Below are 18,733 nucleotides of genomic sequence, written 5' to 3'. Positions count from 1 at the left end.
TAGACTGCCAAGGCATTCAGGGCTCACAATACTGTCTCCTCGACTTGGGAAAACCAAATATAGTTTGTCTGACTGCTTTGCCCTTCATCCAGTTTGCAAGCCTCTTTCATTAATTCTCCCTTTTATTCTCAACTCTTTGACTCCTACACATTTCCAGTGAAGACCAACAAAGCATCTCATCTGTCAGCAAACCATGCTATGACCTTCCAGAATAAATAATTAATCCAACAATTCGGACATTCAGCATTCTCACTTTCTCATCTAGACAGTTCAGATTCCATTCACCTCTGAAGAACTTTCAGCTATTCATTAGTTAACCCCCCCCCCCCACCCCCACACTCACCACTGCTTTTGTTAACCCGTCTCTCTTGGTCTCCAGTCTTACATCAACTTTCCTTTTTCTCTCCATCTCTCCCCATTCCCTACAATTAGCCACTTGAAACACGAAGACACAGTTGGCAGAGGCTCCAGACTCAGGATCAATCCTGACCTCAGGCTGTCTGAGTAGGGTTTCCACGTTCTCCCTGTGTCTGCACAGTTTTCCCCCAGGTGCTGCGGTTTTCTCCCACGACCCAAAGGTGCGTGTCTGGTAGATTAACTGACCACTGTAAGCTGCCGCTCGTGTACCGTGAGTGATAAGAGTTGGCAGGAATGCGGGAGAATTAACGTAGGATTAGTGTAATCAGCTGCTAAATCAGTACAGACTTGGTTAGCTTGTTTCTGTATTTCTCTTTATGACATTTCAGTGTCCAAGATGATGTATGACCTGCTGAATATTTTTTAGCACTTTCTGTTTTTAAAGCATCTACAATTGTTTTGCTCTCCAAGACCACAAATGGACAACTGCATATTGTCACCGGTCACCACACGTAGGGAGGGTGCAAAAAAAAATTATTGGAATGAGCAACATGTACACACACACAAGAGATTCTGCAAATGACATGAGCAATGTCAAGATTCAGTTGTAATCAAACCAGAAAATGAAGGAACCAGTCAGCTGGATTATAGACATGATTATGGGAGAAGATGCAGTGGAGATGTCTGGGATGGAGTGTTTTACTAGAGAAATAGGGGCTACAGATGGCAGATGCTGTAATCCAAAATGAAAATAAAAACAAACTGCTGGAGGAACTCAGTGGGTCAGGCAGTGTCCGTGGGGCCAAATGGACAATCACTGAGTCTGGGCGAAGGGTTTCAATCAGAAATGTCAAGAGTCCCTCCGTAGACACTGTCCGAGCTCCTTCAGAAAGCAGTTTTCTAGGTTTTTCCTCCTTGGAATGGAGGAAGCTGCAGAGTGGGGAGACCTGGCAGATATGTTTCTGTGGGGCTTCGATGGGAAACTGTTCCCCAGAGAGGAGGTGTCTGTAAATAAAGGCATAGGTGTAGGGTAAGGCTTAAGCGGGTTAGAGGGGATATGAGGAGGGTGTTTGAAATCTAAAACATGCTGTCTGAGGGGGGTGGTGGAATGACATACTTTCATGATTTAAGTTTCTGAACAAACACTTGAATCACCAACACAATAGGTTATGGGCCACATGCCGGTAAATGGGTCTACTACGGATGGGTATGTGATGACTAGTATGGATAATGATGGGCCGAAGATCCATTTCCATACTAGATGACTCTATGAGAAAACTAAAGAAAACCAGACCATTTATTGTAAAGGGGAGAACCATCAAACTTCTGAATCAACGGGATAGCTTCACTCACCCCATCACTGAACTCGGAACAACTCTTCATCTCATGTTCTCGATATTTATTGCTTATTTATTATCTTTCTCTTCTTTTTGCATTTAGTTTGTTTTTTGTTGCACATTGGTTGGTTGTCCATCCTGTTGGGTGAGTCCAGAACTAGAGGCCACAGTTTAAGAATAAGGGGTAGGCCATTTAGAACAGAGTTGAGGAAAAACTCTTTCACCCAGAGAGTGGTGGATATGTGGAATGCTCTGCCCCAGAAGGCAGTGGAGGCCAAGTCTCTGGATGCTTTCAAGAGAGAGTTAGATAGAGCTCTTATAGATAGCAGGGTCAAGGGATATGGGGAGAGGGCAGGAACGGGGTACTGATTGTGTATGATCAGCCATGATCACAGTGAATGGCGGTGCTGGCTAAAAGGGCCGAATGGCCTACTCCTGCACCTACTGTCTATTGTCTATATTGTCTATTACAGAATGTCTCTCTGGTACTTCCTACTCCCTGCCTTCTCCCTGCCTCTGTCCCACTCTCAGTCCACAATAGAGACCCATATCAGAATCAGGTTTATCATCACTCACATACATCGTGAAGTCATTCAAAGTTCTACCCATGTTGTAACTCAGGCCGACGTTACCTTGTGTTTAACATCTTTAACTTGATGTTCTGATCACTCCTCTTTGCTCCTATACTCAATTCCTCTTGTTATAAAGTCCAGCATGCCATTAGCTTTCTTTACTGCCTGCTGTACCTGCAAGCTTGCTGTCATTGACTGATGTACAAGAACACCTAGATCTCGTTGCACTTCCCCTTTTCCTAACTTGACTCCATTTAGAGAATAATCTGCCTTCCTGTTCTTGCCACCAAAGTGGATAACCTCACATTTATCCACATTAAACTGCATCTGCTATACATTTGCCCACTCACCTAGCCTGTCCAAGTCACCCTGCATTCTCATAACATCCTCCTGACATTTCACACTGCCACCCAGCTTTGTGTCATCGGCAAATTTGCTAATGTTACTTTTAATCCCTTCATCTAAATTATTAATGTATATTGTAAACAGCTGCGGTCCCAGCACCGAACCTTGTGGTACCCCATTGGTCACAGCCTGCCATTCCAATGATCAATTAAGCATTTGTTTGGAATCAAATAACCTTGCCTGGTGTCTCAGAGCTGGTTTTGTCTGTACCCACACCACCCCTTACCCCTGGTACTCCGTTCCTGCCACCTATCCCACGCCCCTCCTACGCGCTCCACCCTCACCATTCCTTACATCCTTTGCTCCCGTCTGATTTTCAAACTCATTCTCTGTCCCACATTGACAAATACAGAACTGTGCAAAAATCTTAGGCACCATATGCCCAAGACTTTTGCACAGTACTGTATATGTTACTGTATACAACCCTGAGATTCATTTTCTTGCTGGCATATTCAATAAATCCTTCATAGAATAATAACTATAATAGAATCAATGAAAGTCCGCACCAACTTGGGCATTCAACCAGTGTGCAAAAGACAACAAACTGTGCAAATACAAATGAAAGAAATGATAATAAATAGATAAACAATAGAGAACATGAGACAAAAAGTCCTTTGGTTGTGGGAGCATCTCAATGATGGGGAAAGTGAAATTGAGTGAAGTTATCCCCTTTGCTTCAACAGCCTGATGGTTGAGGGGTAATAACTGTTCCTGAACCTGGTGGTGTGTGAGTCCTGTGGCTCCTGATGACAGCAGCAAGAAGAGAGCATGTCCTGGGTGGCAGGGGCTCCCCGACGATGAAAGCTGCTTTCCTGTGACAATGCTTTGTGTAGATGTGCTTCGTGGTGGAGATATGCTTAATGGCATCTCCTGTGGACCTGGTGTGTTGGTAGGCAAACTGGAGTGGATACAAATCGCTTCTCTGGTAGGAGTTGATATGGTTCATCACCAACCTCTCAAAGCACTTCAGCATCGTGGATGTAGGTGCTGCTGGATGATAGTGATTCATGATACCTTGCTCTTTTTAGGCAGTGGAAATTATTGCTGAGTCTCTCAAAAGCAAAGATGGAGGTGTATGCCTCATGATCAATTCCTCTTGGTGCGCAAATGTGTCAGTGATGTTCCAATTCTGCTCACCAGACCTGGAGTACCAGACAATGAAGTGTTGGCCATTTTACCTGCCATGGGAGATTTCAGCGATCATTTTGGTAGTGGTGTACATTCCACTTCAGGCCAGTGTCAAACAGGTTCCAGATGATCTGAGCAATAGAATCAACATGCACGAAACAGCACACCCTGACGCCTTCACCATCATTTTGGGGGTGAAGGCTTGAAAAGGTCACTAAATAATTGTCGTCAACAAATCATTTGAGCAAACAACAGACTGGACCACTGTTACACCACTATTAGAGTGCTTACCGTGCTATTGCACGCTCACACTTTGGAAAGTCTGATCACCTAGCTGTACTTCTACTCTCCCTAAGCACAGGCAGAGACTGAAGAATCAGAATCAGGTTTATTATCATCAGCATGTGACGTGAAATTTGTTAATTTAGCAGCAGCAGTTCAATGCAATACATAATCTAGCAGAGAGAGAAAATAAATAAATCGATTATGTGTATTGAATAGGTTTTTTTTAAATGTGCAAAAACAGAAATACTATATATTAAAAAAAGTGAGGCAGTGTCCAAAGCTTCAATGTCCATTTAGGAATCAGATGGCAGAGAAGAAAAAGCTATTCTGAATCACTGAATATGTGCCTTCAGGCTTCTGTATCTCCTACCTGATGGTAAAATGAGAAAAGGGCATGCTCTGGGTTCTGGAGGTCCTTAATAATGGACACCCCTCTCTTAAAGGTGTCCTGGGTAGTTTGTAGGCTAGTGCCCAAGATGGAGCTAACTACATTTACAACCTTCTTTCGGACCTGTGCAGTAGCTCCTCCATATCAGACAGTGATGCAGCCTGTCAGAATGCTCTCCATGGTACAACTATAAAAGTTTTTGAGTGTATTTGTGACATACCAAATCTCTTCAAACTCCTAATAAAGTACAGCCGCTGTTTTACTGTCTTTATGACTACATCGATACATTGGGACCAGGTTAGATCCTCACAGATCTTGACATCCAGGAACTTGAAGTTGCTCACTCTCTCCACTTCTGATCCCTTTATTTGGATTGGTATGCGTTCTTTCATCTTACCCTTCCTGAAGTCTGCAATCTGCTCTTTCGTCTTACTAATGTTGAGTGCCAGGTTGTTGCTGCAGCACCATTCCACTAATTGGCATATCTCACCCTGTACACCCTCTTGTCACCACCTGAGATTCTACCAACAATGATTGTATCGTCAGCAAATTTGTATAAGGTAGTTGAGCTATGCCTAGCCACTCAGTCATATGTATACAGAGAGTAGAGCAGTGGGCTAAGCCCATACCCCTGAGATGCACCAGTGTTGATCGTCAACGAGGAGGAGATGTTATCACCAATCCACACCGGTTAGGAAGTCAAGGATCCAATTACAGAGGGAGGTACTGAGGACCAGGTTCTGCAACTTCTCAATCAGGATTGTGGGAATGATGGTATTAAATGCTGAGCTATAGTCATTGAACAGCATCCTGACGTAGGTGTTTGTGTTGTCCGGGTGGTCTAAAGCCGTGTGGAGAGCCATGGAGATTGTGGCTGCCATTGACCTATTGTGGCGATAGGCAAGTTGCGATGGGCAAATTACTGCAGCAGCAGTAGTGAGGACCAAGAAGGTTTGAATAAGGGGAGCACAGGACTGCTTTGAATCGGTGGTCTGGACTGTATTCAGGGATTCGTCTGAATCTGGATGAGTATGCTGCAGTTGTCACTGACTTTATTAAAACCTACGTGGATGAGTGTGTGCCTACAAAAACTTGCTGTACGTTCCCAAACCAAAAGCCACGGATGAACCAGGAGGTTCGTTGTCTGCTGAGAACTAAATCTGTGGCACTTAAGTATGGTGACCCAGGTCTGGCCAAGAAAACTAGGTATGATTGCGGAGAGCTATTTCAAGAGCAAAGGAACAATTTTGAGCAAGATTGGAGGTGACATCGGATGCAGGTCAACTCTGGTGGGTTTGCGGGCCATTACTTCCAACCAAGTGAAACCCAACAGCATGAGTGGCAGTGATGCTTCACTACCAGATGAGCTCAATGCTTTCTAAACCCGCTTTGAAAGACAGAATATAACTTCAGCTGTGAAAGTCCCTGTGATCTCTGTCTCGGTAGCCAATGTCAGGCTGTCTTTCAGGGGGGTGAACACTCACAAGGTGGCAGCCCCGAAAGGCTGGAAAGACTCTGAAAACGTCTTCCAACCAACTGGCTGGAGTACTCAAGGACATTTTCAACCTCTCACTGCAACAGTAGTACGTTCCCACCTACTTCAAAAGGGCAACAATTACACCAGTGCTCAAGAAGACAAGTGTATTCTTATTTACAAGAAAGCTTATTTACGAGAAAAGCTGGGTCAAACAATGTTGATGCCAAAACCTAGTGAAATAGAAATATTAATTCAGAAAGGAAAAATTAAAAAAAATTATATCTTGTATTTATAATTTGATTCAAAAACAGACAATTAAATTAGGAATTCATAAATCAAGACAAAAATGGGAATCTGATTTGAATGTTAAAATTGATGGAAAAAATTGGTCAAGATTATGTTCTGATAGTATGAGAAATACAGTAAATGTTAGACTTAGATTAATACAATATAATTTTTACATCAATTATATATAACACCACAGAAAATAAATAGATTAAATTTAAATACGTCTGACCAATGTTTTCGATGTAATCAAGAAATTGGTGCTTTTTTACATTCTACTTGGTCTTGTTTTAAAATTCAACCATTTTGGATAAATCTAAGACTTTTATTGGAACAAATTACTGGAGTACAACTCCCACATAGTCCAGTATTATTTTTATTAGGAGACATTGAAGGGACAATATCGAAACTTAAATTGAATAAGTATCAGAAAAAATTTATAAAAATTACATTGGCAGTAGCCAGAAAAGTTATCGCAGTTACTTGGAAATCTGATTTATATTTAACTATGGATCATTGGAATAATGAAATACATAGTTGTATTCCACTTGAAAAAATTACATACAATCTAAGAAATGAATATGATATATTTTTGAAAATTTGGCTCCCATACCTACAAAAGATAGGATTAAGTACATAGGTCCTTTGAAGATAAAATTATAAAGTAATTGGAGAAAGTAAAAATAAATATTAAAATTATTTTGAACTCCATGGAGCATGTGTGGATCCTCCGATATCCAGGCGATCTTTCTCTTCTTTCTTTCTTTCTTTTTTTTTCTTTAGATAAGGGTTGGGGGGGGGGGAGGGTTAATATTATTTTTCTTACTACTTTATTATCACATTTATTCTTGTAATTTTCTAAAATTTAATAAATTATTAAAAAAAAGAAGACTAGTGGGAGCTGCCTTAACGACTACCGTCCAGTAGCACTTACATCTACTGTGATAAAATGCTTTCAGAGGTTGGTCAGGGCTAGAATCAACTCCTTGTCTCAGCAAGGACCTGGACCCACTGCAATTTGCTTATCGCCACAATAGGTCTACGGCAGACACAATCTCAATGGCTCTTCACACGACCCTAGATCACCTGGACCAAACAAACACCGATGTCAGGATGCTGTTCATTGACTATAGCTCAGCGTTTAATACCATCACTCCTACAGTCCTGATCTATAAGCTACAGAACCTGGGACTCTGTACCTCCCTCTGCAATTGGATAATTGAATTCTTAACCTGAAGACCACAATCTGTGCAGATTGGTAATAATATTTCCACCTCGCTGATGATCAATACTGGTACACCTCAGGGGTGTGTGCTTAGCCCTCTGCTCTACTCTCACATATACACATGACCGTGTGGCTAGGCATAGCTCAAATATCATCTATAAATTTACTGATGATACATCCATTGTTGGTAGAATTTCAGATGGAGATAAGAGAGCGTACAGGAGTGAGATATACCAGCTAGTTGAGTGGTGTTACAGCAACAACCTTGCACTCAATGTCAGTATGACCAAAGAACTGATTGTGGACTTTAGACGGGGAAGACAAGAGAAAACACACCAGTCCTCAAAGAGGGATCAGAAGTGGAAAGAGTGAGCAATTTCAAGTTCCTCTGTGTCAAGATCTCTGAGGATCTAAGCTGGCCCCAATAAATCAATGCAGCAATCAAGAAGGCAAGACAGCAGTGATATTTCATTAGAAATTTGAAAAGATTTGGTTTGTCACCCAAAGCACTCGAAAACTTCTACAGATGTACTGCGGAGAGCACTCTGACAGGCTGAATCACATCTGGTATGGGGAGCTACTGCAAAGGACCGAAAGAGGCTACAGAAAGTTGTAAAATTAGTCAGCCCCATCTTGGGTACTATCCTCCACAGTATCCAAGACATCTTCAAGGAGCAGTGCCTCAGGCAATATCCATCATTAAGGACCCCCATCACCTAGAACATACTCTTTTCCCATTGTTACCATCAGGAAGAAGGTACAGAAGCCTTAAGGCACACACTCAGCGATCAGGAACAGCTTCATCCCCTCTGCACCCGATTCCTAAATGGACATGGAACCCATGAATACTACTTTTATATTATTTGTTTTTACACTATTTTTAATTTAACTATTTAATATATGTATATACACTTACTGTAATTGATTTACTTTTTTCCAATATCATTATGTATTGCATTGTACTGTTGCCGCTAAGTTAACAAATTTCACAACGTATGTGGGTGATATTAAACCTGATTCTGGCTGAAGCCGGTAGGTACTCCAGACTGCCAAAGTGAGAGGTTAAAGATCTCAGTGAATACTCCAGCCAGCTGATCTACACAGGTCTTTAGAATCTGGCCAGGCATCCCCACCTAGGCCGGATGCTTTTTGTGGTCCACCCGCCTGAAAGTTGCTCCCACGTTGGCCTCAGAGACTGAAACCACAGGATCATCGGGGGCTGTGGGTGTTTGTGATGGTTCCTCCATGCTTTTACAGTCAAAGCAAGCATTGAAGGCATTGAGCTCCTCTGGAAGCAAAGCCCTGTTGTCACCCATGTCACTTGATTTAACTTTATAAGAGGAGCTGGTATTCCAGCCCTGCCACAATTGTCGACCATCCTTTGTTAATTCTAGTTTACTCTGGAATTGCCACATTGCCCGTGACATGGCTTTGCAGAGATCATACGTGGACCTCTTGTAGCTTTCTTAGCTACCAGATTTGAATGCCTCTGAACAGTCCCTCAGCAGATTGAGGGTCTCATGGCTCATCCATGGCTTCTTGTTGGGGAAGACTCTGGATGATTTTGTGGGGACACAGTCGTCTAGGACTGTTTTAATACAGTCCATGACAAATAAAGTCCAACAATCTCATTCAATTTTAGTTGATGAGAGGGGGAAATTGGAAAAAAATCACTTTATAATGGGATGAGAGCATCAGCTTCAATCTTCCAATAGGGAGAACAGTCACTGAGTCATCTGGCACATAGACAGGCCTTTCTGCCATCACCCACATGTCAGCCATCAAAAACCCACCTGTGCTAATCCAACTTATAAGCACTTGGTCTGTAGTGTACTACAATAACTCAAGTGCTTATCTCCATACTTCAAGCTTGTAATGCTTCTTTCTCCACTACACATGCATGTCCCCAATTCCAGATACTCCTGTGTGAAAGAATTCTATCTCAGATTCCATCTAAAACTTCTTCCTTTATCAGGAAGGCTCTACAATGGCCAGTCAAGACATCACTGGCACCAGCCTACCCACCAACAAGGACATATATAAGGAAAGGGACCAGTAACATCATGAATGGTCCCACATGACCTGTTCATGGAGTGTTTGTCCCACTCTAATCAGATCCATGACAGGACTACCAGACTCAAAACACTTACCCCAAGCAGTAAGGCTGATCAGCACATCCACCCACCCACCAACTCTGTCACTAAGTACTTTATTATTTCCTGTCAGTAACCTTATGTCAGCCTGGCGTCATTTTATGGACATACAATCAATCTATGTATCTTATATATATTTATATATTGTGTATTACTTATTATTATTATTGTTACTGTGTTCTTTATCTTTTGGTTTTTGAACTGCAAAGGATCCAAAGCAACAATCCTCCTTACACTTGGAAATGACATTAAGCAATCTTGAAACCCCGCTCTCCAGATTTGGATAGCTTTTACATAACAAAATGATTTCCTAGCATCTCCCTCATCTCTAACTGGAACTAATTGTCCACTCCTCTGTGACTGGGTGCCAGGATTGTTTTAGGATGTAAGCTGTCGAGAGCTGACCATGAGGCAAGCTGCTTCAGGATGGTGACAGGTGGTGGGAATAAAACCTTTCTTGAGTAGATACTTTGGAGAACATTGAACACCCAGAAACATTTCTGACACCGATCCACCTACGTGAAGTGTGCTAACAACCCAAAGACATGTGCCCAACCCCTCCTCAATAGGGGAATCAGAATGATGCCTGCAGCTCCAAACAAGTACCAGTGTGCAACCTAACCTACTACTACTAGGGCTCCGCCTCCCGCACCTATTGGCTTTAACACCTTTATCACCTTATGCATATTAATCTGACATCATGTCGCGCCGATCGATTAGTCCGCCCAAATGCCAATCAGATCCTGGACAGACGATTGGTCAGTGGAATAACAGCTCATTCACAAAATAAACAGGCATCGAGGGAGGACGCAGAGCGCCGCCCGTGTCCGCCCGCAGAGTACTGACAGAACGGACGCGGCGGGCGCAGCTGCCCGGTCTCCCGCTTCGTCCCCTCACCTCTCTCCAGCGATAGAGACTCCGCCAACGCCGCCATCGTCAAGCCGGCGTCACCTGATCAGCAACCATGTAGGGGCACGTGACCCTCCCTGGCAACGCACCGCCCCTCACGGGCACTCGGCCCCGCCCCCTACCCCGCGCGTTGCAATGAACGCCTTCAGCCGCTGGCGTCGCTGCATCGCATGGAGGGCGGAGTCTGTTGCTGGCCTCTCATTGGCTCTCACTGCCTGACTCCTATTGGTCCATCCTCCCAACTTTCTATTGGTTCATAATCTAGCCTCAACAACATCTCCACAGTCTCTATCAGCACAGATGCCCCTCAAAGCTGTGCATTTAACCCCTGCTCTACTCACTTTATAACCATATAACAATCACAGCATGGAAACAGGCCATCCAGGCCCTTCTATTCCGTGCCGAACACTTACTCTCACCTAGTCCCACCGACCTGCACTCAGCCCATAACCCTCCATTCCTTTCCTGTCCACATACCTATCCAATTTCACTTTAAATAACAATACCGAACCTGCCTCTACCACTTCTACTGGAAGCTCGTTCCACACAGCTACCACTCTGAGTAAAGAAGTTCCCCCTCATGTTACCCCTAAACTTTTGCCCCCTAACTCTCAACTCATATACTTATGATTGTAAGGCTAAGCACAGCTCCAATGCCATAATGAAATTCGCTGATGACACCATTGTCCATGGCTGAATCAATGTGGTGATGAATCAGCATAAAAGAGGAAGATTGAAAATCTGGCTGAATGGAACCACCACAACAACCTCTCACAGAGTGTCAGCAAGACCAAGCAGCTGATTATTGAGGGGGAAACTGGGAGTCCAAGAATCAGTTCTCGTTGGGGGAATTAGAGTTGGAGAGGATCAGCAACTTTAAATGATTCCATGTTATCATTCTGGGGGATCTGTCCTGGGTCCAGCATGTAAATGTCTTTATGAAGAAAGCTCAGCAGTGCCTCTACTTTCTTAGAAGTTTGTGAAGATTCAGCAAGTCATCTGAAACTTTGACCAACCTCTATAGATGTGTGGTGGAGAGTAGCACTGCCTGGTATGGAAGCACCAATGCCCTTGTATGGAAAAGCCTACAAAAAGTAGTGGATATGGCCTAGTCCGTCACAGCTAAAGTCCTCCCCACCATCGAGCACATCTGCATGAAGTGCTATCAGAGGAAAGCAGCATCCCTCATGAAGTATGCCCACAAGAAAATTAATCTCTGGGTTGTGTATGCTGATATAGATGTACTTTGATAATAAATGAACTTTGAAATTTGAAGGATTACCACTAGCCAGGCCATGCCTTCTTCTTGCTGCTGCCATCAGGAAGAAGGTACAGGAACTTCAGGACCCATAGCACCAGGTTCGGGAGCAGTTCATAACCCCTCCTGCCAACTTCTTATTGGTTCTTGGAGCTGGCCTCCCATTCACCCTTTCCCTCCTCCTGTTGCCTCCTGTTGGACCTCATTGACTTCAATACCTGCCTCTCATTGATACTTTGTCAGTGCCCCCTTAGTTTATGAAACCTGGCTCCTTTTGACTGGATCCTATCACCCCATCGATGCCATCAATATGATCCCATCTCCGTTTGCCTGTTTTCCCATGTGCTCCAATCAACTGCCTCCCAACAACACGCATTGCCTGTTTCTATTGGTTATAAGTTGTTACCTCCTACTATTCTCCCATTGATTGTCACTTCCCACTGACTCCCATTGGCCAATTAACAGATTTTCCCCTTGAACATTAGTGAGGGGGTAGGATCCTCGGGAAAGAAGCATCATGTATGGCTCAGTTGGATAGGACGTGGACATAACTCCAGGATGCTATGTAGCTCCCCTGGTGCCAGGGTTGAGAATATTACACAATGTCTGCAGAGCAGCTTAAAGGGTGATAGAACATAAAACACATGGCAAAGACAGGACCTTCAACCCACATTGTCTGCACTGACCACCACGCCAATCTGAACTAATTCCATCTGCCTGCACATGATCCATATTCCTCTATCTCCTAGCAATGATCCTTCGCAGTCCAGATGAAGGGTCCTGACCCAAAACACTGACAATCCATTTCTCTCCACGGATGCTGTCTGACCTATTGATTTCCTTCAGCACCTCTTCAGACTCTTGAATCTCCCTCAGCCTGTGCATGTGTTTTTTTAAATGCCTCTTAAATGTTGCTATCTGTCCTCCATGACCAAGCCAACTTTGAATCTAATCCCAGCAGACTTTTGATTGCCCTACTATGAAGGATCTGGTCAAATGCCTTACTAAAATCCACGCAGACACCATCCATTGCTCTTCCCTTAATTATCTTCACCTTCTTAAAAGAACTCAGTCAAATTTGTGAGACTTGATCTGCCCATACAATGACATGCTGACTCTCTGCAACAAATCCATCCCTTCTAAAGGTGAGTCAAACCTGTCCCTAAGAATCTTCTCTAATAATTTCCCTACTACTAATGTAATTGACTAGATTATTCCAATTGGCCTTCTTATAAGAACAACGTTGGCTATTTCTGTGGCTAAAGAAGTCTCAAAGGTCTCCACAACAGCCCCAGCAATCTTCTCACAAACAGGAGAAAATCTGCAGATGCTGGAAATCCAAGCAACACACACAAAATGGTGGAGGAACTCAGCAGGCCAGGCAACATCTATGGAAAAGGGTAAACAGTTGACGTTTCAGGCCGAGACGCTCCAGCGGGACTGAAGCAAACAAGGTGAGGAGTCAGAGTGAAAGGGTGGGAGGAACACAAGCTGATAGCTGAAACTGGGAGGGAGGGAGGGAGGGAGGGAGGGAGGGAAGGGTGAGGTTAAGAGTTGGGAAGTTGATTGGTGAAAGAGAAGCAGGGCTGGAGAAGGGGGTGTCTGATAGGAGAGGACAGAAGGCCATAGAAGAAAGAAAAGGTGGGGAGGAGCACCAGAGGGAGGCCTTGGGCAGGCAAAGAGAGAGAGAAATAGGAATGGGGAATAAAGCAGGGGGGTTGGCATTACCAGAAATTCAAGAAATGAATGTTCATGCTATCAGGTGAGAGGCTACCCAGACGGAATAAAAAGTTTTACTCCTCCAACCTGATTGTGGCCTCATTGCGACAGTAGAGGAGGCCATGGATGGACATGTTGGAATAGGAAGTGGAATTATTGGGTGGCCTGACCAATGGGAGATCCCGCTTTTTCTGGCAGATGGAGTGGTCTCCCAATCCGTGTCAGGTCTCAGCGATATGCAGGAGGCCACACCAGGAGCACTGGATACAACAGGTGATGACAACAGACTCACAGGTGAAGTGTCGCCTCACCTGGAAGGACTGTATTGGGCCCTGAATGGTAGCGAGGGAGGAGGTGTAAGGGCAGGTGTAGCACTTGTTCTGCTTGCAAGGAAAAGTGCCGGGAGGGAGCAGAGGGATGAATGGACAAGGGAGTTGCATCAGGAGCAATGCGGAAGTGGGGGAGGGGATATGGTGGTGGGATCCTGTTGGAGGCGGTGGAAATTCCGCAGGAATACGTGCTGGACGCAGAGGCTGATGGTGTGGTAGGTGAGGAGAAGAGGAACCCTATCCCTGGTGCGGTAGCAGGAGGACGGGGTGAGGGCAGACGTGCGCGAAATGGAAGAGATGCGGTTGAGGGCAGCATTGATGGTGGAGGAAGGGGAGCCCCTTTCTTTGAAGAAGGAGGACATCTTCATTCTAGAATGAAGAACATCTGTGATGGAGACGGAGGAGTTGAGAGAAGGGGATGGAATCTCCTGCCCGGCCTCCCTCTATATCCAGGGATAGAGGCATCAAAGTTATATGGATACAAAGAGGATACCAGGGTCTGAGTGAATAGCTGCTGCTTGGCTGATGGAATACAGTGTGAAAAATATAACATTTTTCATTCAGAAGAAACAGAAATATTAAATATTTGAAAGGAAATGCTGATATTCAAAAAGACTACATTCTCCATGTACTGTACATACATATGTCACTAACAATGGAACAGTACAACACAGTACAGGCCCTTTGGCCCAATCGGTTCGGGGGGGGGGGGGAATCAGAGTTAAGTATTTTTTTACCCATCAAATGAAATGCTGGCAGGGGTGGTGGGAGAGACAGATACATTGTGGACTTCTAAGAGACACTTACGTAGGCACATGAATGACAGAAAATGGAGGGCTATGTGGGACGGGAGGGTTGGGTTGATCTTGGGGTAGTTTAAAGGGTTGGCACAACATTGTGGGCCAAAGGGCCTGTTCTGTTCTGTCTTGTTCAATGTTCTAAAGCCATGAAGATAAGAAAACAGGAGAGGTAACTTGGCTCACAAAGCTTGTCCCACTATTTACTATAATCGTGGCTGATCAGCCCTAGACCTCATCCCCTCCAGTAGAACATCTCCCTCGATCCATACCACCATAACATCATAAGACATAGCAGCAGAATTGAGCCATTTGGCCCATTGAGTCTGCTCCTCCAGTCCATCATGCCTCTCAACCTCCTTCTCTTGTCTTCTCCCCATTAACTTTGTTCAACAGGAGAAACTCTAGTCTACTCAAGGACAGGGGAGGTAGACAGACCAATTGTCTTTGCTTCCTCCTATTTTGTGGACTCAGATCCTTGCTCTGGGCCAATCTAATCAGAGCAATTGAATGTGGGCACAAGGAACTTCAGGTAAATTTGAGACCATTCTCGGAGGAGTAGCTACTTATTATGCAAAATGCCAGAGCTCTCAAAGAAGCAATCTGTAATCTCGTTAGACTCTGTCTGGGTTGCCTCGTTTAACTGGTTTGGACCAATCAGAGTTGAAAGACTCAAATACACAAGGCTGGGGCGGGCAGAGCCATGAAACAATGTTGGTTGTAGCCCTGTAAAATGACCAGTAAGAAGGTGACCCAGGTAGGTCAGGTGACCTTGAGCCAATAGGGATGGAGATCCAGCAGTTCAATTGAAGAGGAACAGTAAAAGACTCAGGAGCTTCAAATACACAGGGGTGACAACTCTCCGGCAATCGGAGACCAGCCATCACGGATAGGGAGGGTTCCATGGACACGTGGGGATCGGGACCACAAGGAATGCCTTTTCTCTTCACTGTCTGGTTCAGGGAGGGTCAGGGATGCCAATAGGGTGCACACAGGTAGGTAGTCTGTGAACCCACATACTTTTTAAGTGAAACAAAAGTTACTTGTCGGTAACTACAGATTCTCTGTGCCTCACTGATCATTATTACAAGGGGTGATTCTTGTAACGCTTTGACACTCTTACTAATACTACAGCCTGGGGAGTCAGTTTGGGGTTCGAGATCACCCGACCGGTTAGTAGGTTAACTGGTCTTTGTAAATTGTCCTCTGAAGCTTCTGTCAGTCAGAGTTGACTGTGGATATTGCGTCCGAGCTGCCCACATATGCCAGCCCGGGCAGTACGATATGGAAAGCAAGCTGTTGCCCATGTAGCAAGCTCCCCTTCTCCTCTGATAAGGCGAGGGTTAAACTGGTGGGTTGCTGAGTGGCACAGGTCAGCGGCCTGTTCCTTCGTGTATTTCGAAATAAATAAAATGAAATAAAATAAAAGATAATAATCAAGAACCTGTCAACTTCAGCTTTAAATGACATGGCCTCTACATCCATCTGTACCTCACCACCCTCTGGCATTTAATTTCTCTTAATTTCTGTTCTAAAGGAACGATCTGCTAATCTGAGACTGTGCCCTCTGGTCCTAAGCTCCCCCACGGTAGGAAACATCCTTTCCACCTGCACTGGGCTTTTCAATATTCAATAAGTTTTAATGAGATTCCCCCTCATTCTTCTAAACTGCGGGAAGTACAAGCCCAGAGTCACCAAATGCTCTTCGTATGTCAACATTTTCATTCTCAAGATAATTCTCATGAATTTCCTCTGGACAGCACATGCCTTCATAGACAGAGTCCAAATCTGGTCACAATACTCCAAGTGCAGTCTGACTAACACAGCCTTAGCATTACATCTTTGCTTTTATTTTCTAGTCCTCTTAAAATGAATGTTAACATGGTGTTGGCCTTCCTTACCACCTTTAGGGATTCCTGCACAATGTCTCCCAGGTCCTTATGCAATCTCTGATTTCTGAAACTTTGTTCCCCATTTAGAAAATAGTCTACGCCTTTATTATTTCATTACTTTATTAAATGCATAGCTTTACAGTCTTCCACCTGCCATTTCTTTGCTGATTCTCTTAATCTGTCCAAGTCCTTCTGCAGACTCCCTGCCTCCTCAACACTACCTGCCCCTCCACCTACTTGTCCCCGAGGCCATCAATTCTGTCATCCAAGTCATTGACATATAACATGAAACAAAACAATCCCAACACTGACCCCTGCAGAACACCACTCATCACTGGCAGCCAACCAGAAAAGGCCTCCTTTATTCCTACTCTTTGCCTCCTGCCAATCAGCCAATCCTCTATCCATGCCAGTGTTTTTCCTGTTGACAGTGGGTTTTTAATCTTGTTTAGCAGCTTCATGGCAGAACCCCCTCCAAAGTCTTTGAATATCCTTCAAAACAAGTTCTACTTCCTCTTCAAATGCCCCCAGTGATTCAGCCTGAAGAAGAAAAGGATAAAGAGAGTGGGCCAGGGTTAAAGAGAACTAGAAACTCTGGCATAGATTGGAGAGGTCCAATGGTCCTGTAACATCGTCGTGAATATCTGAGGGTGTTTTTGAAGGTGGAAGAAGTTCCGGAGGCTTCATGTGTAACTTCCCACTTGGTCAAACAACTGTCTCTGTCTCCATCCTGACCACTTTTCACCACCCATAAACAGAAATAGTTAAAGAAAATGATTAGCTTTAATGTTTCTGATTTATTCATTTTCCCAAGTGTGCAGGACTTTAAGGTTTAACCCCTGAACTGGTGCCGTAGCCACAGCCATGAAACTTTGAGTGAGTAATTAATCTGATGAAACAAAATAAAAGCACGAAGTGTTACTTTTACTCTTTGGTCGCTCCACAACTGATAGTGAGGTGCGAAGGAGAGAACGCAGCGGGGAATTCACGCACAGCAAGGTGCCGCAAACAGAATCCGGATCAACACCATATTAACAACCTTGGCTGAGGGCTAGAGTTGTCCAGGATACATCAGACAATTCTCCCCGCACACATTCAAAAAATGAGTTATTTTCATGTTGACCTGAGGGAATTAACTTCACCTCCAAAGGAGAGCATATCTTTCGGACTGTTGGTTCAGGAGAGTTGTCCTTAAGTCTGGGGAAGGCCTTGAATGCATAAGATTCAGCTCCGGGCTCTCTGCTGGACCACAAGAGGTCCTCCATTATAAGGTGAACTTTCCACCCTGAGAAGCTGGATCTGAATCTGGCCGAGTCCTGAGTAACAGACTGGGTCGACGCCGGCCTCAATTTTCCATACAAGCTCACCGGAATAATTCCGACCGGTTTAGAGATGGCAGGGAACGGAGGGCGTACTTTTCCATACTCAGACATTCAGTCCATCGACCACAGAGAGAAACCGGCGGGGTTGAAGGCGAAGTGTCAAACTGACGGTAAGTTGCTACGGAAACTGGTGGGGTTGAAGGTGAAGTGACAGGAACTCACTGCAGCGCCTGGCGGGGTTGAAGCGACGGTAACTCACTCTGGACCTGGTGAGGCTGTAGGTGAATTGACAGTATCTCACTACAATGCGGCTGTTTGCGGGTCGTGGCTGGTTTCCAGCTTGAGAAGCTGCAGAGAGTGAGATCATTAACTCACAACACCATGCAACATGCTTCCGAGTCACAGCTTGTGGTAAGTTCAATGCCTGGACTGTACAGCACAGTTCCTCCCCCTTTTCCCTGATAATCCTTCCCCAGGCAGAATTCCTCAGATAACAGAGTAACCCCCATAGTGCTCAATGTACTCCGAAGGTGCGTCCACTTGGCCAGTGAGTCTGTTTCTCCACAGCACTAATCACTACCCTCCAAACGTTGACATCATAACAGCCCAAATAAGTGATCCCTTCTATACACCACACGGATATTTTCCCTGGAGGTTTACAATGTTAAAGAAAGGACACCCCTCACGGATATATATTGGAAAAGCACATGGCCTGATTCAAGAGGTGCACTCCAGTCTGCAAAGCAACATCAAGAGGTGCTGAGTGAGTATTGGGCAAACTCTCTGTGCTTCCAGTGAAAACTATCTGTGAGGGCATTTTGCTGCAGGGTCACTCTCCCACCAATGGCTGTGTGCTGTGGTCATTCTCCCACCAATGGCTGTGTGCTGTGGCCAT

General features: G+C 44.6%; 1 protein-coding gene across 3 annotated transcripts in view; it reads right to left on the bottom strand.

Annotated features, from left to right (window-relative positions):
• The window catches only part of LOC132383154 (protein lin-7 homolog B), a 31,968-nt gene extending 19,856 nt beyond the window's left edge, over positions 1-12,112 (bottom strand). For all 3 annotated transcript variants that reach the window (XM_059954010.1, XM_059954009.1, XM_059954011.1), the window contains exon 1: positions 10,510-12,112. In XM_059954010.1, coding sequence (XP_059809993.1) covers positions 10,510-10,546 — 37 coding nt within the window. In that variant the 5' untranslated portion in view covers positions 10,547-12,112. The remainder of the gene's footprint in view (positions 1-10,509) is intronic.
• Between the last annotated feature and the right edge of the window lie 6,621 nt (positions 12,113-18,733).

Source organism: Hypanus sabinus, chromosome 29 (assembly GCF_030144855.1).
Source record: "Hypanus sabinus isolate sHypSab1 chromosome 29, sHypSab1.hap1, whole genome shotgun sequence".
NCBI lineage: Eukaryota > Metazoa > Chordata > Chondrichthyes > Myliobatiformes > Dasyatidae > Hypanus > Hypanus sabinus.
Note: the sequence above shows the minus strand (reverse complement) of the source record. Positions and strands in the feature narration are given on the sequence as shown.